This window comes from Callorhinus ursinus, unplaced genomic scaffold, assembly GCF_003265705.2.
Source record: "Callorhinus ursinus isolate GAN/ISIS: 27379988/994484 unplaced genomic scaffold, GSC_fseal_2.0 scaffold54, whole genome shotgun sequence".
Taxonomy (NCBI): Eukaryota; Metazoa; Chordata; class Mammalia; order Carnivora; family Otariidae; genus Callorhinus; species Callorhinus ursinus.
In genome coordinates, this window is record NW_027397116.1 from 3,297,426 (window position 1) to 3,325,337 (window position 27,912).

At 51.3% G+C, this 27,912-nt stretch overlaps 1 protein-coding gene and 1 long non-coding RNA gene across 2 annotated transcripts in view; both read right to left on the bottom strand.

Moving 5' to 3' along the window:
* Positions 1-2,585, bottom strand: part of LMX1A (LIM homeobox transcription factor 1 alpha) — a 155,948-nt gene extending 153,363 nt beyond the window's left edge. Inside the window, exons 1-2 of the mRNA XM_025892226.2 lie at positions 2,535-2,585; positions 1,932-2,029 (exon numbers count right to left, since the gene is read on the bottom strand). Of these exons, the coding sequence (XP_025748011.1) occupies positions 1,932-2,007 (76 nt within the window). The 5' untranslated portion in view covers positions 2,008-2,029; positions 2,535-2,585. The remainder of the gene's footprint in view (positions 1-1,931; positions 2,030-2,534) is intronic.
* A 13,667-nt stretch (positions 2,586-16,252) lies between these two features.
* Positions 16,253-27,145, bottom strand: LOC141371054 (uncharacterized). The gene is made up of 3 exons (XR_012375670.1): positions 26,857-27,145; positions 26,389-26,476; positions 16,253-16,374 (listed from the first exon to the last, which is right to left on the bottom strand). It is a non-coding gene; the product is annotated as an uncharacterized lncRNA (long non-coding RNA).
* Between the last annotated feature and the right edge of the window lie 767 nt (positions 27,146-27,912).

Here is a 27,912-nt window from a genome sequence, read left to right on the forward strand (position 1 = left end):
ATAAATTTGCGCTCCCAGGTTTATCACCTAAGCATTAAGTCACTCACTATGCTTGTCTCTTTTGACTAATATGAAAACTGCGAGTCTATAAAAAGAATTTGGGGGGACTGGTTTTTTCTTCTGCTAAAACGCAATTCTGTTGTATTTTTTGAGGGAAAACTTTAAAATTTTTATTTCCTTCCTAAAAAGTCTCAGACGTACAGAAAAATACCATCTCGCTCCAGGCAAACAGTATCGTTTAAAGCAATGAACCCCAAAGTGCTGCGCCTTGGCTGGAGTACAAGTTGCAGGTGGGTTTACACGTACACTTTCATGTGTATATATGTATGTTGACATATACATAATTACAAAGCATCAAAATAGAAGGGAAAAAGAAAAGAAGCCGGGCGCCGAGATGCCAGGGGCATTCCGGGAATCCCGCAAGCTCAGCTACAGCGCAGTCGAGCGAAACCCACACCGAACCCACTCCACGCAAATGGGGAATGCTCTCTACCCTACCCCCTTGGATTTTTGTCTGTTTTGTTCCTTTATTTTGCTGGGGGGGGGTGCCCTTTTTTAGGATGTGGGAACGCTTGGCCGCCTTTGTCGGCACATTTCACAGCTATTTAAAGAAGGCCTTGCCCCCTGATAACAATACTCTTGTGCGTGGTGTCCCAAAGGGCCTGACCCTTCCCCATTTCCTTGCTACACTCCTGTCGCTTTTTCCCTTGGGGGATCCCGCTACCAGCTCCTGAGTGGGGGCAGTCGCCTTGGGGCATGCAGGGAGGGCTAAGAAAAGTAGCGAGATAGTCCTCAGTTGTAAAATTCTCTATTCGTTCTGCCCTGTGTCGGCGTTTAGGGCCAGGCCCCGGGCGTTGGGAACCGCCGTAAGCCGGCGGAGCGCACACCGCGGGCCCCGGCGCCCGCTGTAGACACAAGGTAGCGCGTGCTCCGTGCCAGGGCAATGCCAGCTCTGCCCCCCCGCCCCGCGCTCTTCCGACGCTGCACGGAGTCGAGAAGTTTCCCAAATCGCGGTTGAAAGAGGGGAACGCAGTGCGCGTGATTTCGTTTCATCTGGGGAGTAGGGGGGAATTCCTCTCCGGATGTGGTTTCTCCAGCCAAACTGTCTCATCGCCTTCACCCCGCTCTAGCGGTTCCGAAGGACGGAAAGAGGCAAGAGGTTTAAATGACAAAACGAAAATCCCTCCCGCTAAAATACTAAAACACCCGCTGCCCACACCTGAAAACCACCAAGGTCGGGGTGGGAGGTGGGGTTGAGAACCCTTGGCCTCAGATCAGCGAGACCCGCGCGTGTGAACACCCTTCCGAGGCCCTTGGCTCGCGGCTCCTAGCGGTCGCTGCAAATGGATTGGGGAGGTAGCGGGGAAACCCGCCCGCCTCGAGGTCCGGCTCCAGTTAATTATAAAACCCAAGCGAGGGCCCTGCGGTGCGGGGTAATCCCCGCGCTGCGCTGCCCACCCGCCCGGAAAAGCCCTTCGGCCGTGCCCGAGGCTGAGACTGGGGCTGGAGTTGGTGGGGACCAGAAGCTGCCTCGAACTCGGGCGCCTTCGAGCCTCAGGTTGCCTATGCTCGCCCCTAGGCCCCCGAGAAGCGGGCGGCATTTATGAGATGTCGATCAGCTCCGTGATTAAAAATCCAGCCCGGAGTATTTTTAATCACTTGCCACTCAGACGCCCGCGAGCAATCTCGCCCGCCCCTCGCGGCTTTGGGGAATTCGGTGCCCGGCGAGCGAGGCCTGGGGCGGCTTGTCGGTTTGGGGTAGGAAGGACCCATGGGTACTGACGGACAGACGGAGCGTGGGCTCCACTGAGTGCCGGACGCGGGGCGCGGTCTCCCTTATTGCCGAACGGGTCCCGGCGAGCTGGGCTGCAGAGCTGGGGTCTGTCTGGTGGAAAGAGGGTGCGCCCGGGGCGCACGGCCTGAACACTCACCCAGCAGCGAGGAAAAGGACGCCGAAGTCTCGATGGCGCTTTGGAAGTTCTCCTCCATCTTCAGGCCGTCCAGCATGTTCGGGCCGGGCCGGGAGGACCTGTAGAGGGGAGGAAACGATGCTTCTGGGGTCCGTGCCCTCGGGGACCGGGAGCCCGCAGCCGCCACGCTCCTGGGAAAGGACGGAGGGAGTGTCCAGGGTCACCAGAATGAGCCGGGAGGGTAGAGTCCAGCCAAGAGAAAGGTGGGGTGGGAGGAGAGAGACGAGTCACCGCGAACTGCTCTGACTGATCTGATTTCACTTGAAGTCAACGCGTTTTGTACTTAGACCTCCGCCCCCCAACGGCGCTTCTCCTTCGCTTGCCCCCCCCCCCCCCGTACACACACCCTCACCCCGTCCCCAGGCCCAGGTTTCCCATCCCGAGTCCGACTCCGCCCTAACCTATACTAACGCGGGCCCCAGGGACAGCTCTGCGGGAACCCAGCGACGTGGGTTAAAAGACCGGGATAAAAGGAGGGGGTGTTCCCCTCGCGGGGCCGGGCCCAGGCACGAGGGCCTGCGAGGTCTACGGCCCGCGCCCCGACCGGCCCGGGGCGTCCCTCACCTGCCCCGGCCCAGGCGGGGCCGAGAGAGCGAGCCGGAGCGCACCCGCCTGCTCGCGGGCCCCGGGCGCTGAGAGCTGCTGGGGGCGCGCGGGGCGGTCCTCCCGCCGGTCGGCTGGTGCCGGCAACGTCTGCACAAGCGAAGAAGTCGCCTCGGGGAGGAGCCGCGGCTGGCCCTGCTCACTCTTGGATGCATTTCAAATCAACTTTCCGAAACACGCCCGCCCGAGCCGGAGCCCAGGAACGCGCAGCCCTCCTTACCTGGTGGGCGAGCTCGCTCCCCGCGGCAGGGGCGGGAGGAAGGGGCCGGGCGCCGCGGGGAGCTGCGGCCGGGAGAGGCGTAGGCCCTCGAGGCTGCAGCCGGCGCGGCCGGGAGGGAGCCCGAGCGAGCGCCGGCCCCTGGCTCCGCTCCTCGGCGCGCCCGGGCCGGGCCGGGACGTGGCCGCGGGCGGCCGGCCTTCTCGGGACGTCCTGGCCGGCCGCGTCGCTTCCTCGGGGGCGGGCGGGGAGGGCCGGGGCTTCTCCGAGGCCGGGAGGGAGCGCCGAGGCCCGGGGTCGTGGGTGCGAGTCGGGCCCTGCTGCGCCGGGGCGGATCCGGCCGCTGCTGACAGGGGCCGCGGCGCGGCGCGCGGCGGAGGGAAGGGGTGGGGTGCGCGGGGAGGCGGGCTGGGAACGCGCCCCTGGAGCGGCCGCCGAGCTCCCTTTCCCGGCCCGGCTGCGCGGCCCAGCTCGCCGAGGCCGCCTCGCAGGCACGCAAAGTTTCCTCCCCTCCACGTGCAAGGGCTCCTTCGGGGCGCGCCGGCGGGGTCGCCGCCCGGGCCCCCCGCGCCCCCGGCCCCGGCCCTCGCACGCCGCGTCCCCGGCCGCTCTCCGCCGCCGCAGGCGACAGCAGCACCGCGGCCCTCCCCGCGCCGTCGGAAGCGCGGGGAAGCTGTTGGCTGCGAGTGGTTGCTTGCGGGCGCGGGGCGGGGAGGCCCACAGCTCTGAGCTCCTCAATCCCCTTCTCGGTCAGCCGGGGCTCCCGCAAAGTTCCCAACTTCCGCCGGGCTCGAAACCGGTTGACCGGTTCACATCGAAACCCGTTCAGGGATGGGGTGTATAGAGGCCGTATGAGCCATGGCCAAAGCTCGAATGGGGCTCCTAGCAGAGACTAGGTGGGATCTGACCCCCCAGACACCGAGCCCTCAATGACACTGAGTCAGCTAAGGGGGCATACTTAGGGGAGCAAAGTACTGGGGGGAAATGTCAACTCCCTACACCTCCTGACCTTAGCTTACAGTGGTAGACCTTTAGCCCTCCAGGAGCAGGACCAGGGTCTTAATCATCCGTGTACTCCAGGAGGTTAGCACGGTGCCGGGCCCCAAGTGGATACTCAATAAATAAATCATAACGCGGGCTCACATTTATCGAACATTTTATTATGTGCCAGGTTTGGTTACACAGTTAACTCATTTAATCTTTACAGCAACCCTATGAGGTGGAGACAAATTATTATCCCCATATTACAGGTGAGGAAAACGGGAGCCGAGTGAGTACCACGAGGAGGATCGGTTCACCGGGATTCTCTGGGGGCCCCTCAGTTCCTGTCCTGAAGGGAACTGAATTGGAATTGCCAGGCGCTTTGGCAGAGTGAACCTGAGCAGGCAAGATGCCACACAGCCAGCCCTTTCTGTTCCCTTCTCCAAGGACAGGACCACTTCCTTCCTTTTAAAGAAAAAGTGCTGGGTTCTCCTACTCCAATGGGCTTGGGGGGCCTTGACCCCGCTCGCCCTGGTAAGTCCTGTCTGCCAGCCGCCACAAGCCAAACCCAGAACATGACTTCGGGGAACAAGGGAAAAGGGCAAAGACTTTAATACTTTACATTTGAATGCTGCGTTATACTTTCCAAGGTACTTTCACACACATGATTTTGCTTGATCTTTACAACAAACCTGTGAGGTAGGCAGAACAAATAGTTTTATCCATTGTTTTAGATGAATCTTTGGGGCTTAGCAGGGCTGGGAGATTTCTCTGATGTTGCCCAGATGGCTAGTGGCATGTCCCCAGACACCTGTCCTTTGTCCTTTCTTGCCACCCAGTAGCGTGGGGGGGGGGGGAATATGAATTACAAAAGTATTCTTAGGATAACATATAAAGTAGAAGTCAGGCAAGAAAAAGAAAATGGAGTCAGGCAAATAAAAGCATAAGGAATATTTTTAAATGCCCAACAGAGTTTTGGTTTCACTAAAGGTCTTGAATTTATGAGCTATGTTTAACTAGTGGTAAGAATTTAGAGAATAAGTAGCTTGAAAGTGCATAGGGATAGATGAGAACATCTGATCTGGGACCCAATCCCTGAAATGGTCTTTGCATCTGGAAGGCAGCCTGATGAGTATAGACCACTCACAAGTGTTGCGTAGGACTGTCTTTCCCCCAGCTGGCTCTTGGGCACCCTCACCCCGGGGACTGTCTCATAAACCCATTATGAGCCCTGGGGTCCTTCGTGCAGAGCCAGGCACATATATGTGATTAACAAATGCCACTTACTTAACTGAGGGGGGAGTGCGGGGCTCCCGGGGGGGGGGGGCACTCTAGGAAAGGTGAAAGCTCATGGGGTCAGGTATCCAAGGACCTCACTTTCATGGCCAGCTCTGCCACTGAGCCTAGCAGGCCAAGTTCACCTTTCTGTGCAGTTGTCCTTCCTGTCTGTGATGGTCTGGAAGGCCTTCCCGGTCTGAAATCTGTGAAACAATGGGGTAGAGTTGGCAGTAGAACCAACAGCTCCTTATCGTACTTTGCAGAATTGGTCCAGGGGTAGACACTGATGTGGCGAAGGGGTGTGTCCAAACCATTAAAGATACACCTTGTGTATTCGGGGTTTTCTCTTTTATGCTTTATTTTCCCTCTCAATGGATTGGGGGTCATGGACCCCACTCCTCTCTCAATACCATCTCACTTTGGCCTGAGCCACCTCGGTGACATCGTGGGTAGGTCGACAGGCACCTTGCCATCTTGAAAGATTCTCCTGATCATGCCGCATGGTTTTTCATTTTAGACTCAAACGCTATGATTTCACCTTTTTAATGACCGAAGAGGCCACAAAGCCCACTGTCCAGAAGCTCTTTATGAAGAAGAAGCCATATTCTCCCTTTTATCGGAAACAGTTTTCTGAGAGTTTGTGGAAGTGAGGTAAACAGGATTTAGAAGAGACACCCCATATGACTTGACGTTTAGAGAGGGAGGTGACCTTAAAGCTTGTCTGGTCCAAGTGTTAAGTTTATATTGGGTCAAAATTCATTTCCCTAGCGCAGCCACATCTGGTCCATTGATTGCTCAGGGTTGGCCATTGGAAATGTCAAATCCTACTTCCAAGATCTGCCAGATGTGGGCAGAGCTGCCCTCTCTGTTCTGTTCCGTTTGTTTCTGAACCTGCTCTGGTTTTTTCTCTATCCCTCCTAAATTATGCCACCCAGACCTGCTTTCCAGTGATCGTGTGTTCAGGACCTCGTCTCCTCTCTCTGGCCATAAAACACCCATTAACATGGCCTGATTTGGGGGTTAGCATTTTCCGTGACTGCCGCGGACTCATCCTGTGTGTGTGAGTAACAAAACCCCCCTCTGTCCTTTTCCACATGGGCTGCTGGTAGGCCACATCCCCCCCAATTGCAATTGTACAACTGGTGTTTGGCCCCAAGTGTGGAAACTTAACATTTATCCCTGTTAAGAGATAGGCAGAGATATCTTCCAAATATCAGGAATCCTACAACTTCAAGCAGATTCCAAGAGATCCAGGGACTATGTCTGAAGCCTAGTGCTTTGCTTTGAGGAGGAAGTGGAGGGCCCTTGCCAGGCTGGTCTGGAAGCTGCCATCATTGGAGGAAGACAAGCCAGGATAACAAATAAATAAGGAGCAACAATGAATAAGGAGCCTCAAGAGGGTGCACAGGGACCTTGTAACCTGCCGGTACCTCTTCACCTGGGAGGGGGCCCTGGTCCTCTTTGAGATCTCCGCCATCACCTGTCCCCTGTCAAGCAGCCATCTGTGGAAGATTCGGGAAGACCAGGAGACTGGCCGTGGAGCCCCCTTTCTATGGCAGAGACACCGGAGCACCACCACCAGACTCACGAATGCCTGTGGCTGAGATTTGGGGCGAGGAGTGAGGATGGGGTAGGCAGAGGCCCTCGCGTGGTGGGAGGGAGACAGCGAGAGAGGGGGGACATCCTGCTACAGAGTGGAGATGACAGGAACATGTTTTTTTACTTTCCTTTTCTTGCTCTCATTTCTGTGTTTTATTAAGGGAAACACAAAGGGAAAATTGTGTTATTTGTTAAAAAGTGTCAAAGTGCGTTTCCAGCGAGAGGAAAAAAAGCAGACACATTACTGCCTAGACACAGAGAAGGCCGTACTCTGGTGGGGCGGCCAGAGACCAGTGTGGTGGGGGGCGCTGGAGCTGCAAACTTTCCTGACCTCGGAAATCTTCCCCCAGGAATCCCCTGGTCCTGCGCTCACAATTCAGATCTCTGGAAGGAGCTGGAGCACCAGGTGCTTCGGCACTTTCTGGGGGTGAAAGGGGGCATCCCAAACCAGCTGCTGGACTGGGGGTGGAGGGGAACGGTCAGCTAACAAAGGCACCATTTACAGCACCGCATTCTTTGGATCTTGTCTAGAATCATCTGCATGGCCCGCTCCACCTCGCCATTGGATTGTATGCTCCTTCGCAGAGGGCTCCGTGGCAGACTCCTCTGTCTCTCCTGCACCCAGCACAATGCTTTCCCTCCAGAGCCCCAGCAAGTACTGTTAACTCAACAGAGAGTGTCCTCAAGTTTTAGTCGACTCCATGCCATAACCGGGTGTACTGGAAAGATCATGCCTGGCTTTGGAAACACGGAGGCCTGAGTTCAAATCCCAGCTGTGACATTTATGAACTGTTCAAACTTAAATCAGCCAACTCCTCCAGGCTCCAGCGTCCTTATCTGTACAAGGAAAAGAATAGAATAGTCTTCAAGAGTTAATGAAGAGATGGCTGTGAAACCTCTAATAATCCATCTGGTTCACTTAATGCTCGAATATCCTTTACGGCCCTGTCTAGCCTCCCGGGGATCGAGCAGATAGAGTTTCTGATAGAAAATCATCTGGGCTTTGCCATGTTCTCAGGAGCACATACAAGTGACACCAGCATTCAGACAGAGTCCCTGTGTTTAGCCATGACACTTGTCGCTGGGAAGTTGAGGTGTCTCTGTGCCCCGGAGAGCCTGTGCCCTCTGACTGGGAGGGTAGCATTGGAGGGCAGTTAGGGGTCACAGAGACCTGGGACTGATCATTGACTCTACCCCTTATGATGGTCTTGGGCAAGTTCCTTAATCTCTCCAAGCCTCAGTTTCGCCTTTTAATAACTCGAGGGAATAATTTGGGGTGAATTTGTGTGTGTTAAATGAAATAATACAAAATACGTCGCACAGGAATGGCACGTAGTAAGGGTTCAGTGAATTTTAGCTGTCATCGTTGTCATCATCATGAGACAATAAGCACCTCTGGGACCATATTTTACTTAACATGTGTGGCCCTAATACCAAGCATGTGGGCACAGGTGTCCAGAGAACGTGCCTTAAATTGAACAGAGCAAAGACAGACTTTGGCACCCAGTGAGGTTCGGGTAGAATCTGGCCGCCCCCAACCTGAGAAGGGATTTCTTCTGGAAAAATTCCACATGCTCCGTACCAAGTCCCCAGATTGCAGGCTCCCTGCCCAAGCTTCTCACTTGTGGGCTCTAAGAAGCCCCATCTTTGACATCTACATGTGATACTTCACACTCAATACCAAGAACCTGGAAATAATGGGCGGGGGGGGGGGGCACAAGGAGTGAACCCCCCCAGGCACCCAAACAGAGAGAGATCTCTAAAGACATGAGGTCTGTTAAAATCCTGGGCCTGGTTCACTGATTCACGTGCCCGCCACACCTCAGTCACTATGTGGTGAATGTGTCAGTGGATCAGGCAGAAATCCCTGAACACAGGGGCCTGGGGGGACAGTTGGAGGCCTGACTAAAGCCTTCTGTGGGACTGGGGCATTCGGTGCTGGGGTGCAGCACCTCCAGACTGTGCCCATGGGCAGGCACTACCCAGCAAAGAGGTAGCTCTGTGCTAAGCAGGTACAGAGCCCATCTCCACCAACCCAGTAGCAAGGCCCTAGCTCCTTACAGGTATTTTCAGGAAGGAAGGGACCAAGGAGAGGACCTGCCTCTCCACCCACCGAGTCCATTAAGCCAGAACGGCCTCGGAGAGAGTGCTGAGGAGGCCCCTAGCCCCCGGACCTCCATGCTCTCATTTCTTCTGACGGGTACACCATGTTTACTCAAATGCTATTTTATTTCCATCATATACCCTGCCTAGTTTCTAGAAAGGATTTGAGGTGCCACACAACTATTATCAATACTGTATTAGATTTTTTTTAAAATTGAAATTATATACTGGGAACAGAAAAGCAAATCATGCCCCAAAATAATAACTTGGGGCTAATATTTTCATTGTGACAGAATGCGAAAGGTCACTCTGAGTTTACAAGGTGGAACAGAGAAAAATAAAGCCCTGCAAGATTGGCGTGATCACATCAAACTTCGTATCGGTTATATTTACATGTCTAGCTGGCTTTAGGAGAGATCCCATGATAGAAGAGCAAAAATACATAATTCATGACAACAGAGATCAAATCTGGGACCTCATTATCAGTGTTGGAACATTTTTACTTTTATATATGGACTGTACTTCTCCTCGTCTGAAAGTCATTTTAGTTAACATGAGACTAAAGGTATATTTGAGCACTGGGTGTTGTATGTAAGGGATAAAATCACTAAATTCTAGTCCTAAAACTAATGCTACACTATATGTTAACTAACTGGAATTTAAATAAAAACTTGAAACAAACAAACAAAAACCCTGCTAAAGATAGATTCAACAAACTACAAGATCAGGAATAAAGAAAATAGACATGAAGATGTGCTAACTATGTAAGAATTAATAGTTGCCTCTTCAGGGCAGAAACTATGTCTATGTCTTGCCCATCAGTTTGATGTAACATAGCTCTGAGTATATCCTTGGCACCTGTTATGTGTGATTGTTTGAATAAGCTAATGAATACTGTGACTGAGAGTCCGATTTGCCTTTGAGCTTCCTAGTAGCTGGAGTAAAAAGGGACACAGCCACTCCACAGATATTTTTGCGCTAGCATTGGAGTTGCAGTTGCGGATCTGAGTAAGTAAAAAAAGAAGGCATATGCTTCATCCTCAGAGCTCTGGATCCCTGTGCCTATGTGCATACCCAGTGAGACTTTCCACCCCAACCCACAGCATAGTGCCCCGCACAAAATGAATCGATGCTGCGTGAATACATTAATGAGATCAGTTTTTTTTTAAAAAAAGATTCTTTGATGCATCTAAAATATAACGATTCCCACCTTTTGTATCCTGTACATAATTTATCTACCACCCTTTTTGAACCTTGAAGGATGGAGAAAAGACTTGTCAGGAGGTTTTTGAAAGTGAAGGCATTCCAGGCAGACTGCCGGGCTTGAGTGAAAGCACAAAGGTCAAAAAGCCAAGGTGAGCCAGAGGATCTCTGTGAACACAGGGAAGTGGCCCAGCCAGGAGGCCTGAATACTGGACCTCAGAGTTTATCACTCTGGAGACAACAGATAGCCTTCGAACGCTTTGGACTGGAGGAGTAAAATAATCAGGAGTGTGGTCTAAGATGACGACATCTGGTATCAGTGTGGCTGATAATTCAAAAGAAGAAAGGGGAAGTAGAACAGATAGACTTTATCACTCTAGTATAAGTAAGAAACGCAGGTTCTGGGCCAGGGCAGGGACTGCAGAAATGAAGTCAAGGGGCACGCATGTAAAAGACATCTCAGAAATCGAGTCAACAAAGCTCAGTGTCCACTTAGTCAGGAGGTGAGACCAGCCGAAGGAGAAAAGGAATCAAAGAAGCTTTGGGGGATGGGGGCACAGACACAGAAGTGGGAAATGCACAAGAAGAGCAGCAGCATGGGGATGCAAGACGTTTGGTGACTTTTCAAAATGTTTTCATATTCATTATCTCATTGATTTCATATGCAAGTAGAGAGAGATCCACCCTGAACATCGGCCTGAAAAGTACTCTGCCCCTGTCTGGAGCTGCCAAGTCCCAGTGACCAAACCTTTGCCTGGGATCCTTCCAACCACAGCAGGGCACCCACCTGAGGTGTCTTACCCATTCTGGGCATCACGGAGTCCTCACAAGGACTAAGCCATCCCGTCCTGGTTCTGCGCCAGCAGCAGCTAAAAGCCAGGTAGTGAAACACTCCAGCCTGCCATGCTTGCCAGGAATATGGATGGGTGTGCCCCAGAGTTCAGCCAGAGTCTCCCAGAACATCTGGGCAGGGTGGGGTGGGAGGGAGGAGCACATCCATCAGTTTCTTTAGCGACTCATCTTTCTTCCCACTGGGTAGCGGGCTTTGGCTCCACCACTGACTCACTCCCAGGCCAGGCGGTGACTTCTCCTCAGGCTGTAACTTCTCCCCTGAGCAACGGGGCAGAGGACTGCTCCCCTCCTGGAGGCAGGGCCTGAATGAGAGGCCTCCCCGGGGTACCTGGCTGAGCCTCAGCGGGATGGGTCTACCGATCTCATAATGAGAAGAAACACTGACCTGGTCACAAAAAGTCAGCCCTGCGAGGGACCCGGGGCTCAGCTAGTCCAACCCCCCCTCATTTCACAGACCGGGGACCCCCAGTCTGTAGCCACTGCTGGCCCACGCCCTGCTTGCTGTGGGTCCTCTGAGGGATCCCCCCAGCCCCAGAAAAGTACAAATTTCTTCTCACACACTGCCCCCCACGGACTTTCCAGGCCTCATCGCCCCCACTCCCCTTCTCTTCTCGGCCCTCACTCACTCAACCCCAGACACCACCCCCTACCCCTAGCAGCGACACAGACATTGCCCAGACGCTTGCCAGCACCCCCACATACCCCCCCCCGCCCCCGTGCTGGGGCACAGGCTCAGTCCTCAGCCAGCAGTCCGCCTCCCTTCCTCCTCGGGCCGAATACCTACCTCTCCCGCTCCTGGACAGGTAATTAGCACTTCCTCCGGGTCCCTTTGCAGGCTCTTTAGCATTTACCACATGGTATTACCAGCGTTCCTTTAGATGCCCGCCTCCTTCGCTGGAAACACACACATCTGTGTCTTCTGGAGCCTTGTGTCCTCACAGCCCCATAGTCAGGTCCTGCTGACAGGTGGGGAGGGCGAAGGGAAGAGGGGGATGCACAGATAGGGCTCACGTCAGGGAATAAAAACGGGTGCATTGAAGCGTCTCCCCCACATCTACCAGGTATTCAGTCCTTGGGCATTTTTTCCGAGCTTCTGTACACAGCCCAAAGACAACACAAACACAGATCCACGCCCTACTTTGTAGCCCAAAAGGTAACACTGCCCTCAACTTTTTTTCCACCAAAGCCCTTTAAAATCCTGCAGAGTTCCTCATATGTACCCTGTCTCCATCTGAATCTCCAATTTAAATATCCATGAGACAAATGAAACTACACGTTGCACATAAGTTGTAATACAGTGCACCTTGCTTTTGAAAAGGATGGCGTTTCTGGGAAACCATGTAAAAAATCACATTGTCATTAAACCCATCATATTCTCAGTGCATTGAGGGTGCGTGTTGTTTAAAGATATCTGCAGTGATTCTTCTCATCAGTGATGAAATGGTAGACTACACTACTCTTCAGACTACGTATTAGGTTCAGATGGACAGCGCAATTTGTTAGAACCCAGCACCACACATTTAAGTGAGAATAAGTTTCTCAGTCTTGTTAAAAAAAAAAAAAAAAGGTAGAAAATTTAAAGCCCGAGTTTCTCCCACAGAAACCCCCCCAAACCTGCAAAGGATGGCACAGAAAGCTCAGGCTGACCTCACGGCCTGTGGGATCCCGTAGGTACACAGCTAACTTTCTAGAACTTGCAAGGTAGTACAGAAGCCGCTTGGATGATTTTAGCTCACAGTGGCACCACCTAAGGATCCGAACTGTTGAAGACTGCAAATCAAGGGCCCATCAACTCTAGCCATGGGCCCAATCCAACCCACTGCCTGTTTTTATAAGGCTTGCAAGCCCAGAATGATTTTTATATTTTTAAATAATTTCATAAAATCAAAAGGAGAATAATATTTCATGACAGGTAAAAATCACATGAAATTTAAACTTCCGTGTCACTAATAAAGCTGTATCTGAACACAATCTACCCTTTTGTTTGGTTACTGTCCATGGCCGCTATCCCCCTAAGACAGCAGAGTGAATCATTGAGACAGACACAGTATGGTCGCAAGCCTCAAGTATTTACTATCGGGGCTATTTCCAGAGAAGGTCTGCACCCTGCCCACTCTAAAGGATACTCCAAGGCCCAAAGCCGATGTCTAGATGAGATAGCTTTGGGTCTCTGCAGCTGGCCAAACAGGCCATTGGGTTCTTCATGCAGTGGATCTGGATCCCAGTGATGAGACTTTCATCCCTTTTGAAGAAAGGCACCGTCACCGTGAACCAGTGACTCCTCATTGACATCCGAGAATAAAACTGACCTTTCCCAGCCAACTCCCACCTTACTCCTGGAGTTCAAGGTGGGTAGGTGAAGTCCTACCAAGGGCAGGTCACATTGCCGTCGTGCAGAACTGCAGGTGTCCACAAGAGGGAGGCAGCGCTCCTGTCTGCAGTCCCAGCTTAGGGGAGCAGCCCCAAAGACCCTGTGCCTTGCAAGCCGGCACAGAACTTTCTCTGGATTGATAGCTGAGAATGGGGCCATCTTACTGTGCAGGAACCACCTAAGCCTCCTGGCAGCCAGTCTGACATCTTAGGGGTCGATCATCAAACCTATTAGTCTTGAAGTATCAGCAATGAAAAAGGAAAGGAAAGGAAAAAAAAATACGGGTTGAGCGTCTCTCCCTCGCCCTTGCCCACACCTCACCCCCTCTGCTATTCTAGTCAAGCACACTGTGCCAGATTTTAGACTATGGTCTCTCAGCTCTAAAATCACTCTTGAGATGCTGGAGCTAGGATTCTGTACATTTCTGTTTTTCTGTTTTTCCAGATGACTCCATGTCAGCCTTTGCCAAGTGAAGATGGTGGAAGAAGGGATTTACCTCCTCCTGGAAGTTTGCCTCTTTGGGCTTCCTTACTGCTGTCTGTGGCTCTGAGGGATGCCCCAGCAATATTTTCTCACCCCAGTAATAGCAATGCTAAAGGCCGTCTGCATCCCCCCAACACCACACAGCTAGCTCCCCGGTCTACGTCAGAGACAAACCAGCTGGCCATGCCCCACCCTCAGAGGTCTGGGTCCCAGGTCTACCAGGCCAATCCTCCAGGGCCCTAATTTCATATTTTTTATTTATTTTAGGGGAGGGCGGTGCAGAGAGGGAGAGAGAATCCCAAGCCGACTCCAAGCTGAGCTCAGAGCCCAATGCGGGGCTCGACCCCAGGACCCTGAGATCAGGACCGTAGCTGAAACCAAGAGTTGGACGCTTAACTGACTGCGCCCCCCCGGCACCCCCCCCCAAGGTCCTAATTTTTATAATTCCTTCTTCTTCCCTTTGTCCCCCAAGTCCTACAAGTGGTAGGGTCTCCTGTGATTGCTACGTTTATGATGACCTAGTGTTCTCTTCCTGCCTTTTCAGTGACCTAATTGACAACTAGTTAAAACTATTGTTTATATTAAATTCTCACTGTTTAAGTAACTGGGGTGGCTTCTGTTCCCCAACTGGACTCTAACTGATACACAACTTTGCTCAAGCCTAAAACTAACAAGAGATTCTTGGATCAAAGAGGCTCCTACAGCCTGCCTGGAAAATTAAGTCTATAAACGCCTCACGTGCACTTAGAAGGAAAAGATGTTGGTTGGAAGCTGAGAAACAGGCACGAACCACCAGCTAGGATCTCATCCTCCTGGGGCCTCCGCTCAGCCTCGGACCCTAGCGCCCTCTTGTCCTTCTCCAGCCAGGCAGCTCCACACCTGTGCGCGCTCGGGGGGGGGGGGGGGGAGCAGAGGACTCTCACCCAGCCCCTCAACCCCATCATCCAGACGAAGGAACCCCGGAAAAATAAAAGTACCCACTGCCCCACGATAGCCTGGTGAGAGAGGGTCAGACTCTCGCGGGTCTTCTCAATTGTTTCTGGGCTGGCAGAGAACAATCCTCAGATACAACTTCTTTCCAGGTGGCACCACGCCTGGGGAAGGAGAAAGAAGCCACGCTGGGCACGAGAGAAGGGGGCACAGAATGCCTACTGGTTCGAAAAGGACCAAATGGCAAGGAAAGAAGACACCTTCATGTCAGGAGCTCATCGTGCGGCTGATGGGATCTCGGCAAAGATTATTTTCCAGGGTTGGAAAAAATTAAAATTAAAAAATTAAAACTGTCTGGCAGCAAGCTCTGGCTCCAAGGCGGGGGGGGAAAGAGCAGGAAGAGAAGCCGGCGGGCACCGAGGAGGGAGAAAGGAAGGGCGATGGCCCACGGGTCTCTGCTTAACACAGAGCTGGGCTCTGGGCGGACCAATGCCACCTAGTCAGGGGCCCCTGAAATGACCCAGAGTGCTGGCCGTGGCGTTTAGGAAGCAGAACCTCCTCCCTGTCATCACTGGGAAGCACAGACTCAAACACATTACTCAGCGAGGATTCCTATCAAGAAAGTCTTTGCCCTCCTTTCCCAGAATGCCCCGGACCCAGATCCGGCAGGACCTGGACTTTGCCGTGAACTCGGGCGCCCCCTGGTGGCCAGTGCCCGAAAGGCACGAGGGTCGCGTTTCCCGCCTCCAGGCCCACCTGCGTGCACCGCAGTGGTGACCTTGAAAGTTACTTTCCCTAAATCTTTCTGTTCTTTTTCGGCATTTCGATGGGGTTAAACAAGCTTCAGCATCCTCGTCTCCCTCTTCGCTCTGATTTTTATTACCAGCTTTCTCCATTTGCCCGCGCCTCTGCTTGACCCACCCCAGTCCCCTTTTAGTTTGAAGGCTGTCCTGCTTACCCCTCAAGCTACCAGGTGCAGCTCTTGGTGGAAGTCACTGCATTTATTGCAGGGGAGGGTGGAGATGGGGAAAGGGAGTCTCTTCCAACTCTCGGACTACTGGGTGTAGAGGCCTGGAGGAAGAGAACCAAACGTAGGGACTAGGGCACAAGGACAACACTGAGCGGATACTTGCGGGTCACTCCTCCAGCTGATGGCAGGCTACCAGAGCCCAGGATGAGAGAAGCTAACTGGTCAACCACTCTCACTTCTGGGGACCGGGCACCGTGGCTCTGAAGGGGTGTGTGTCTGAGCAGACACAATCCATCCCTAGCAGGTATGGATTCCTGTTTCAAGAATTCACTTCCTTTCCTAATGGACAATAAGAATTTAACTTCCTTGCTTGAGTCTCCTTCCCAAGAAACTTTGGGGAATGCAAATAGTTTTTGAGAACCTCTCTGACCTTCCTCTGCCCTCTTCACTCTGTCAACAAGCAGGGTGAAGGTATGTGAGGGGGTCAGATCGAGGTCGGGGGGGGGATGGTCAGGGCTGAAAAGGCAGGGGTGACTATGGGTGCTTATCTCTCCCAGGTCTTGTTCCAGTGTCCACTAACAAGGAGATCTTTTAGAAACCTGGATGTACATTCTCCTCAAGCCACTCTACTTCCAGGATGGCAAATATGAGGCCTCCGTACCATCCCACCCGACCCCACAAGCATACACTCACTCCCGTGGACGACACAACTGACCACAGCCATCCCAATTCCTGCTCCACAGCAAGCTCCAAACAGCCACTTCAAATTCAGTGGAGGTGACAAATGAGATAAAACCTTCTCATCCTGGCATATCTGAAAACATAAATATAAATATGTGATTTATTGTCATCTGGAACATTCATTATTCCAAATCTGAGTTTCAAACCAGCTTAACTATGACCTTGTACATATCTCAAATTCCTCTCCACCTCTTTAAAATCAGAGCATCTTAGTTCCTTCAGTATGTTCTCTCACCTCAGGGCCTTTGCACTTCCTTCCCTTCTGCCTGCCCTGCTCATTCCCTGGATACCTACATGCCTCATGCCTTCACTTCTTTAGGTTTGTGTTCAATTACTGCTTTATCAAAGGTGTCCCTGGACCTCTCTAGATAAACAAGCACCCTCTGCTCCCATCTTCACTCTGCACATGCTCACCTGGTCTGCATAGCATTTATCACCATCAGATTTATTACTCGGTTATTTATGGCTTGATTTTTTTGTTTCCACTACCAGCAAGTAAGGTCCATAGATTAGGGGCTATTTTGCTTGTTGCTGTTTCCACAATGCCCAGAGTGAGCCATCAATGAATGCATGCTTCATGAATGAATAAACGAGTCCGTTAATAAACAAATAAAGAATTTTGTGACAGAAACCTTCCAAAAGGGAACCACCTGCTCTCTGCACAGACAGACTGGCAATAAAGACAAGATGCAGAAAGTAGACAACCTCCAAGTAGGTCTTCCCCACACAAAATTCATAGTAGTAATTTGACTGTAAATATAAACCTTCCTATTCCCCTTTACTGATATAAACCCCAAGTTGGACAGTATATGCAAACATATAGAGAATATGCCCTCAGCACATATAAAATGCCTCACTAACTCAGACTAATTAGAAATAAGGCAAAAGTGAATTACTGGAAAGTTCAAGCTATTAAAATTGTTAATGAAATACACTTTTATTATTTTCAAATCCAGAGGCACTTTCCTTATTCAGCATTTGGACACTTAATATCTCCATTCAATTTAATTCAATTCCACTGCCCCCCAAAAAGCCACAAACGCAGAAGTAATCAAAGAGTCCTTCAGGCATCCGCAGCAATGAAAATATCCAAAAATAGCCCAAAGCAGGAAATTTGCTGAGATTCAGTTATTTTTGCTAACCAAAAGAAAGTGGGACTCCCATTGACTATCAGTGCCTATAAAAGTGAAACTGTGCCAACATCCAAGTCAGGAAGAACAGGGGGAGACAGATAGAATAGTAATAGTACCAAACAACATCAAGGGCTAGTATTTACTGGGCACTTACTACATGACTGGCCCTATTCCAATTGCTTCCCATATATGACTTAGCTAATCCATCTAACAACCAAACCAGGGAAGGACTGTCATTTCCTCCTTTTGCAGATGAGGACACTGAGGCACAGACCATACAATCGTGAAGGAAAAAAGCAGAGAATTTAGGCAGTTAGGACAGCAGAGAACAGGGGAGGCTGAGAGGGAAGGCTCAGTGACTCTGGGCACTGCTGTCCTATGGGACAGGTCACTGAGTCTGTGGGTCATAGGTCAGCCCACTGCCACAAAACCTCCAGAGTAATGACCCAGGAGGGAGGGGACTCAACTTGTTTGAATTTTCATAAACTGATTATCCAGAAAATCACTTTTCTAGAATTCCTCATCTAGATGTGTTGACAACTCAAGTCATTGCAGGAGGTACTTTAAATTTTTGAATGGGTTTGGGGGGGCTCATGGGTGGCTCAGTTGGCTGAGCAACCCACCCTTGGTTTCAGCTCAGGTCATGATCTTGAGGTTGTAAGATCAAGCCCCGCGTGGGGCCCACACTCAGGCCGAGTCTGCTTCAGATTCTCTCTCTGACCCTATCCCCGCACTTTCTCTCTCTCTCTCTCTCTCTTTCTCTCTCAAATAAATAAATAAATCTTGAAAAAAAATTTTTTTTAATCAGTGTAACCAACACACTTATTTTATGCAAATACCTTTAAAAGGCCTCGAACCTTACTTGTTCTCAAGTAGTTCGAGCAATTCTTACAACAATTTTGTTCTCGCCATCCACCCTGCATTTCCTTTTCCTTTTTTCAGCGGGAATGGGTTTCACGTTGGAACGCTTCTGCCCGATCGATCGTGGGTTCCGAATCAGGAGGTCCTGTGCATGCATGTGTGTGTGTTTCCCCTTCAGACCTGGGCCGTCCCCAGTCCTCTCCCTCCCGGAGCTGACACTCACATCTGGTCTGCAAGCAGGAACCACACGCACAAGTCAGTCTCCCCACTGCTCCAGAGAGCGTGGGGGCAGGGGTGGGGTAGTCACTCGGGGTTTACGACCTTCTCCACTCACACATAAAATCTGTCAGCGCCCAGCCTGGAATCAGAAACGGGACAAGTGAAACTTTCTAGGTTGCCATGGTTCTTTCCAAGTCATGCGTTCAGAGCCAAACAGGCTACAGTTCCTGGGAAATGTCTTCAACAACCCCTAAAAGAAGCCCTCTTGTCTTATGTGTTCTAGCAAATCTACCACTGCAGGAGTGGAAATTGAGACTTTATGTAGTCTTTAAATGCTGTAATATTTTTTCAAATAAATCTTGCTTATTAAAAAAAAAACCCCACAAAAAAACCCAAAACCCTTATGTCTGGTCCATGATATGCTGAACATTCTTGCCCAGGACCGATTTTTTTCCCTCCAGGTTCATTGAGTAACTTCTGAGGCAGCTCCCAGTAATTATTTCCATTCACAAGCTGGTCTCAGTTGTTCCTCTAATTTAGAGTGTGGCCCCAAAGTACCCCACATAAGCCAAGCCTCTCACTCCCACAGGCCACGATACTTCAGCCTCAGAGCCGACTCCAACCCAAATGTTTCCGCTTGCTCTGGGAGGACTGTAGGAAGACTGGTCCCAGGGAGCTGCAGGAGCCCAGCGGGCCCTCATCTGCTGTGTGGGGCACTGGACGGGGTCCCTCTCCAGACGCCAGCTAGGACACTGGATCTGCCCTCCCACCACGGCCACTGGTGCAGCTAAATCTACTCATGGATACTCCAAGACTTGGTGCCTCGAGGTACCCACGGGCACTGATGTTTTCCTGATGTTTGTGTTTCTTTTTCAAACCCTATTCCTCTTAAGGAACTTGGGGTCTCACCGTCCCTTCCAGGGGCAGATGGCCCTTGCCCTGTGATCTGCTTCTCCTCTTCAGGTGGCCTGGCAGAGGCCCGAGAGCCTAGGGCACGCCCCAGACCACTGCTAACTCCACCATGGACCACCCCCCCAAACTATTGCAGCCTCCAAAAGACAAAGCCAGATGAAGTCCTGTGTTCAGGCTTCCTGTAGGTGAGCTTTTGCGTCATTGCACAACTTTGCAGGTGACGTGGGTCATGTGAGGTTAACAAGCCTTAATGTTTGAGTAGCGAGATCTAGGATGGACGTATTACCTTCAGAAAGAACAACATCTTTCCTTAATAAAAAAAAATAGAGTGTAGATTTGATAGGAACTGATTCCCTGTATTGCAAAGTTAAAGAAGAAATGTGTAATGGTTTATTCCAAGTTTGTGTTACTTCAGAGTGATACTTATATTTAACAAATTGACCTGGAACACATGTACTGGAAAAATCCATGTTCCAGCTCCGTGCACGTCTGTCATCAGATATGCCTCCCTCCAGCCCCAGGAGAGGGAGGGCTGCACAGTCTCCCCTACCTAACCAGCTGTCAGTCATCAGCAAAGCAGAGCACCAGGCCTCAGACTTGGCATGTCCCCTCAGGAAAGCTCCCAATGGGAAATTGCAGAAGTTCATCTTTTCCCTCACCTGGAGAGATGCACAAAGACCAGACACAGTAGTTTGGGTCTTTCAGGTGAGTAAACTCAGCTGCTGGGAGTGACCTCCCTTGGATTTTCCAGCTACTGATGCTGGGGGCGGGGGGGGGGTTCCCTATTCTGTCTGTTAAGACTGATCCTTTGGGCGTGATCATCCGATAGATTTCCCAGACTCCCTTTAGAGTCCTCAGGGGTGACCATCAGCCACGCAGGAGAGGGACTGGAAACATATTTTGTAAATTCTCGCAAGTTACTTCCAAAATGAAGTCACCCAAATGGATCACAAGATAAGCCTGACAACAATTAGATCTTGTTTCCTTTTAAGTGGATCACAGTAACAAAAATCTCACCTTCACTGTACTTACCTGAAGCTCCTGGGACCTACCAGCCCTCCTGCGTGTGGAAAGGAGAGGAGAAAGGAGAGAATAGGGGATGGTTTTAGGTCAAAGAGCCTCTCCTCCCACCCACTTCCACAGTGCGCCCCCCTCACCACCGTAGCAGCCGGCCACGCCCACCCACCCTTTCTGCAACTACAGGCCAGGTGTGGGGCTCCCAGCGAGGCTGCGAAGGGGGGCCCCAAGGTTGCTGTGCACCTTGCCCTTGGGCAGCCCACAGACTGCTGGGGGAGCCAGCCACAGAAAGCAGAGATTTCAGGACAGTGCCCTGGGTGCGCCAATATAGGCACAGGTGTGGTGGGAGCCTGGGGCCATGGCGGTAGAAGACCCAGGCAGCTGTGCCGTTGAGTCACACCTGTGTGGCATGGAATGCCACGCTCCAAGAAAATGGTCATGGGCTCCTGAAAGTGGCTTTGCCTTCCAGCACTTTGCACTCAATCCCCTTCCTTGGTATTAGATCTCCATTTTACCACTGCCCTGTCTGTCGAGTGAAATGTTATAAGCCTCTTAGGCAAGGATTTCTACTTTTGTGGGTTTTATTGTGTTTTGTATGTTGCTGCTTTTGAAAACACGAAATATTTTGATTTTTGTTGGTCCCAAATCCTGAGCAAATAATCAGGGGAAAACGGTATCCCACAACCTTCAAAGGCGTGGGAACGTGCAAGCCCATTGTGAGGACAAGGCGGCACAGGGTGACAAGAATGGTTGAGCAGGAAATTGCACTCCTACTAATAATCAATACTATTTAATGCTAGTCCTTGCGTAATACACACGGCAAGTACTCCTCACGCTTCCCGCATTCGGAGTTTGACAGCAAACCCGTGAGGAGGGCGGGGTCCCCCACGCCTGTTTGACGGAGCAGGAAACTGAGGCTTGAAGAAGGGGGGGGCTGTTCGGGTGGAGGGGCCGAGCCGGCCGCCTGCGCTCTGCTCCCCCCCACACACACACACGCACACTGCGCCCCGCGCGCAGGGACCCGGGGCGGGCGGGACTCGGCTCTCCCGGGGGCGCGCGGCCCCGCCCCGACCGCTCAGCCCGTAGCTCGCGGCGTTAGATAATCTCTGGGACCGCCAAGGCGCTTTCCCTGCCAAACCGCAGGAGGGGACGAGGCCGGGCGGAGGGAGGGGGCTGGGAACTGTTTGTTGTTGCTTTTTCTGAATTAAAAGAAAACAGGGGAACGGAGCAAGGGAGGGAGCAAAGTTCAAGGGAGAATCTGGCAAGTCACCTTGGGCAGACCCCTGGACTGCTTCCAGAACTCTCTCTTGGAAAGGGTGAGGCTGCCGAGTGTGTGATGAGTGCTTAGTATTCATTGCGGATGATGGATGACTGGCCTGGAATTCGTCCACACCACAAATTTGTTCCTCTGTACACCCAGGCAACCAAGAAGCCAAAAGAGGTGGGGGGATCGGGGTGCTGCTATAATGGCAGTTTCACTAGGCGGCTGGCACCCGGGCCTCCCAAACCCTGAGCCCCGCCCTCCTGCATTGTCTCTGCCGCTGCTCATTCCTTTCCCGGGGCCCTGGAAGCAGAGCCCCGAGTGACCCTTTCCTGTCCGTGTGCGCGCTCACAGCCCAGCCTAAACCCCCTAAGCCCCAGGCAGAGATCGGCGGCGCTCGAGAACTAGGAAGTTTTGAGGGCAGCCTCCGGCCTCCCTGCCTCCAACCCCTTCCCTCTGCGGCTCCCACCCTCCCTCGAAGCTGCCAGAGTCACGTTTCCGTTCCCTGGTTTTGATCATGTAACATCCCCGCTTGGAAGGCCAGAGCGAGTCCCAGTGGCCTTATATGTCAAATCTCAATTTCTAACCATGAGCATTAAGATCCGCCCCCATGGCCCCCCATCTTGCCTGCCCCACCTCAGGGACTTTCTCTCCTAACTCTTGCAAAGCACAACTTCTGCCGGAATGTATGCAAAACTCACGAGCCACGCCCTCCCTCCCCCCACCACTTAGTCATTCAGCAAGTATTTACCGAGCATCTATAAAGCGCCAGGCACTGAGCCATGAACTGCAAATACAATAAAGAACACAAAAATAAACATCTCTGCCCTCACAGTCGGTACAGTCAAGTGAGGAAGACAGTTAAACAAGAAATAAAATTTTCTTGCCCCCAGTGGCCACTGAAACCGCAGAGCTCCTATTTAAACCTGCGCGGGACTGTGTAAAATACACCAATAAACGGACCATGCGCAGGAAGGAAATACACCCAAACAGTTGTCCCTGGACAGCTAAGTAGGGAGATTAGAATAACTATTTCCTTCCTTCTACTTTTAGATAGTTTCCAAAATTTCAATACCGATCAGGTATTAATTTTATAATAAAAAGCAAACTGTTTCGGGGCCCCTGGGTGGCTCAGTCGGTTAAGCATCTGCCTTCGGCTCAGGGCACGATCCCGGGGTCCCGGAATCGAGCCCCACATCTGGCTCCCTGCTCAGTGGGGAGCCTGCTTCTCCCTCTCCCTCTGCTCCCCTGCTTCTGCTCTCTGGCTCACACGTGCTCTCTCCATCTCAAATAAATAAATAAAATCTTTTTAAAAACTGTTTTGTGGGGCGCCTGGGTGGCTCAGCTGGTTAAACAACTGCCTTTGGCTCAGGTCATGATCTCAAGGTCCTGGGATGGAGCCCCGCATTGAGCTCCCTGCTCAGGGGGGGCGGGGGGAAGCCTGCTTCTCCCTCTCCCACTCCCCCTGCCTGTGTTCCCTCTCTCGCTGTCTCTCTCTCTCTCTGTCAAATAAATAAATAAAATCTTTAAAAAAATAAACAAAAATTTAAAAAAACTGTTTTGTGATATTTCTTACCTTTTTCTGGTTAAAAGAAGCCACACCCCTTTTTTTAAAAGATTTTATTTATTCATGAGAGACAGAGAGAGAGAGAAGCAGAGGGAGAAGCCGGCTCCCAAGGAGCAGGGAGTCCGATGCCGGACTCGATCCCAGGACTCTGGGATCGTGGCCTGAGCGGAAGGCAGACGCTTAACCATCTGAGCCACCCAGGCGCCCGAAGCCACACCCTTTCTTTTAAGAAAACGTTGAGACTACAGAAAGCATTAATTAGAAAAAAAAAATCACCCACAATTCCATATCAACACATAACAAATATGAACATTTTATTTCATTAGCACCTAACTGCTGTCATGCTTTTTCATAAAATCAGGCTCACGTTGTACACAATGATTCATGACCTATTTTTTTACTTAATATAATATAAATAGTTTTCCATGGCAAAATGTTGTACATCACTTTTTGTGTCTTTCTCATACGTCTGTGATGTATGAGCCATAATTAGTTTAATCAATCCCTATACATAAATCACTGTATTTGTTCCTAAAGACGGAGAAGATTGTTAAGGCTGGAAATAGGCTTTGGGATCACTCAGACGTGGGTTCAAATCCTGACTTTACTTCTTGTTCATGATACCTTTACTAAATTTATAAATCCACTAAATTTTCCTACGCCTCATTTTCCTCACACATTGCATGGTGATAATAATATCTTCTGTATAGGTTATTGTGGAGAACAAAATCCAAATAATATCTTGAAATCATTTGGGCCACGCCTGGCACAGAAAACTCGGTTAATGGTAGCTGTTAGCCCTGATTATTTCTTTGGACTACAACTTCTGGGTGAAGGGGTTTGACCATTTGGAAGTTCCGTGTTTTGTTTTGTTTTAAGATTTTGTGTATTTATTTGAGAGAGAGGGAGAGAGTAAACGGGAGGGAGAGGGAGAGAGAATCTGAGGCAGACTCCATGCTGAGCTCAGAGCCAGACCCGCAGCTTGATCCCATGACAGCCTCAACATCATGACCTGAGCCAAAACCAAGAGTCCGAGGCTTAACGCCCCGAGCCACCCAGGCGCCCCCGTTTTGAAGGTTTTTGAGGTGTACGGCCAAGTTGCACTATAAGGAAGAAGGATGTAAATTTCACTTAAAAGGAGGGGGAGGCAGGGAGAAATTTTTAAAAATCACAGTTGTACTGTGATTGAGCCCTATGTGCCCATGCTCTAATGGGCTCCTTCAGGAACAGACACGAACGAAACTCTCCCAACCCTCCAAATGTCATGATCCAGCAGTTCACCAGCCTTCTTTCCACCAGTACTAATCTCGCCGTCCCCTAAAAATTTCCTCCTCTGAGCGCGGTGATGGTTCTTGCTGCCACCTGACCCTTTCCACCTTCTAGGGCATCCTCCAGGGAACCCCTGTTTAATCCTGAAATCACTCTTAGTTCTTCAGTTCACCTTTTGCCTTTTCAGAAGAGAATAAATTGTCCCCAAGTCAGAAGTGTTCAGCCAGACCTGAGACAAGGAATCACATGCTTAAAGATGTCATGTCCAGGTGGGAAAATGGGGGCTCCAGCAGGGGCTGTGTCCCCCCCCCAAGGTCACACAGAAGCAATGACCCTCTCCACAGTCACCCCTGGTCACTCTGCATCCCTCCCACCGCTGGGCCACACCCCCACCAGTCCGCCTGTTTTATGGCTCAGGCTCAGCCCTGAGTTATCCACCGCGATATCTCAATTTGAAAAATCTTGCCCTTGACTCTTGCTTTCATGCAGCCCACTGCCCTGCTATCTGTCCAGATCATTTCTGCATTTGGACACCACACTCCCACCCACCAGCCTTCCTTGAACTGGGGGAGATAACAGATTCTGTGCCCACCCCAGCATTCCTGCACATCCCAGACATGAAAGCAGTTGGGAAACATGCAGAATCCTCCCCAATTTATTTCTTCTTACCTTACATCCCTTCCACTTTGATGTCAGGAGAATATTTGAAAGAGAAGAATCTAACGTGACCTGCTACCCTGGAGTGCCAAGCAAAACAATTACCAGGGTTACGGAGTACGGTGAGGAGATGGCGGTTGTGGATGAGCTGGGCGAGAACGGGTGTGCTTTCTGAACCCCTGTTCCACCTCAGGGCTGGCCAGCAGGACCTTCTGCTGGAAGCTCCCAGGGTACCCCACTCACGGAGTTCTGGGGTGGCACAATCCATTCCAAAGACGGAGGGGCTCCTGTCTTTCTCTCAGACCACTCTGGCTCTTACTGGGGCTCCGTAAGAGCCCTGGAAACTTCCCAGGAGTAAAATAGAGTCACAACCCCGAGCATTGTAAGGATGGGTGACGGAATGGGTGGATAGAAGCGAGCAGGGTGGAAAGGAGTCTCTACCTGCTTCCCAGGCCTGCTGCTAAGTGATGCCAAACTCCCTTGGGACACAGTGAGCCTGTGTCATCACAGAGCCTGGACCCCGGAGCCTGTACTGTACCCCCAGGTACACTGGACCCCCAGGTACAGTGATTATGGCACCGCGCCCCTCTCTGCAGTGGAGCTGTGCCGTGCACGGTGAAAGGCAGTGTGAGCCTTGAAAGGGGGCTACATTTTGGGGGCATCAGAATTTGACCCTTCCTGTGGACAACAAGGCCTGTCTCGATGGGGCCCATCATCCCTTCCCTCTCCTCCCCTAGCTCAGCAGGTCACCAGGTCACACTTACCTTCTTGCTGCTCTTCAAACAGACCAAACTATACCTGCCTCAGGGCCTTGACACTTGCTCTTACCTCCCTCTGTACTGCAGACTGAACTACACGTCCCATGTATGTACCAATCTGCACAAAACAGGATGGCCTATAACCTGCCCTGCCCTGGACATTGTTACTCATGGACACAGGAGCATACACACACACACACACACACACACACACACACACACACACACACACACACACACCCTCTCAATGGGCCACTCAGCCGTATCGCATCACCAGCACTTTCTCTTCATTCACTCCTTGGATTAGTTGTCTCCTTTTCAGAAAAGTCTTCCTGGGCCCCTCTGGAATAGCTTTCTCCTCCCTAACCCAGGCAACCCCCTCCTCCGTACGCTTTTCTTTCTCATGTGCTCTGCCTGAGATAGAATGCCTTACCTCTGGGCTTCCTTGTTTGTCTTTCTGTTCCTTCCCCCGAACAGCAGCTCCAGGAAGAGCAAGGAGTGGTCTGACTCACCGCTGAGTCCTGAAATCCAGAAGGAAAGCTGAATGTAAGACGCATATCTAATCGGTCACTAAAAAGCCCGATGCAGGACTCCATCCCAGGACCCTGGGATCATGACCTGGGCCGAAGCCAGACGCTTAACCCACTGAGCCACCCAGGCGCCCCGAGTGTTCTGATTTCCTGTGAATGGATGGGGGTTTCGGTGGACCTGCTGCTCTCTGCAGAGCCAGGACAGCCCCCGAATCCGGGGCTCTGCCAGTGAGAATGGTAAGGATTCTTCTAGAGGAGGTTGACTGACTGTGGACGTCCACGCGCCACCTGCTCGGGGACCCATAACATAAACGGACGCCATCACGTCAAAAGCATGTATTGAAAAGTGATGTATCTTTTGTAAGTCATACCTCAAACTCCATTGTCTACCGAGGCAATAGGATTGCTGACAAGCGCAAGCCACTTAGAAGTACGACAGGCATTATGAGCCCTGGCAGAAGGAGCCATCCCTGAGCCAGAAGGCCGGGCAGTGGAATCTCCTTCTGTTTGCTCTGACATTTTTGTAACCATTGGAAATGTTTCTTTTCAGTCTTCAACTAGAGGAGGGGTGTATGAGTCAGACGGGAGAGTTCATGCAGTAGAAAGCAAGCCATTGGCAGCTGCGCGCTTCGAGGCACGAGATTCAGCCTGGGAGGGGAGCCCAGGAAGCTGGGCCCTTGTCTTGGGTGATGGCTCTTGCGCCACCTGGACATTAACCAGACCTTACACACGGCAGTGGGCATGACTAGTGCTCTCTAAGGCTTCCGATTCTCTTCCCTTCTGGAGAGCAGCTCCTTCAAACTTAGATACATTCTTGCAACTTGCTTTGGCCAATGGAATGTCGATGGAATGATGCACTTACTTCTGGAAAACATTTGAGAGCCGGCATGTGATCTTCCATGTGAACCCCGAAGCCTGATGTGGAGCCTATCAGCTTGGGTCGCTCCACCTTCCACCACCCCTCGCCTGAGCCTGTGGTATGTGGGAGAAATACAGCCCTGCTTTCCGTGCTGAGATCTTGAGGTCTGTTAGAGCAGCAAACCCAGCCTATTCTGACGTCATCCACCTAGTAAGGCAGGTGCTCCCACATACACACGTTGCCTCGTGCGATCACACGTCCTCCTTTGAGCCTCGTTTTACACTTCATGAAACTGAAGCCCAGCGAGGCCGGGATTCAAAGCTCAGATTCAAAAACTGATTCCAAAGCTGATTGGCATGATCCCTTCTCCACTATATTCTGATGCGTCGCACTCTGGAAGAGATCCCATTTTTATGCCTCTCCAAGCCTTGTGGGGCCCACCCACAATCCTTGTTCTGGACCATAACTTAGAGTTTGATTTGTTGAGACAAGTAAAATTTTCTTCTTTCCTAAAAAGCAGATTAAAGTGCAGGCACAGCATGACCGTGTGGCCACGTGGGGTCAGGAA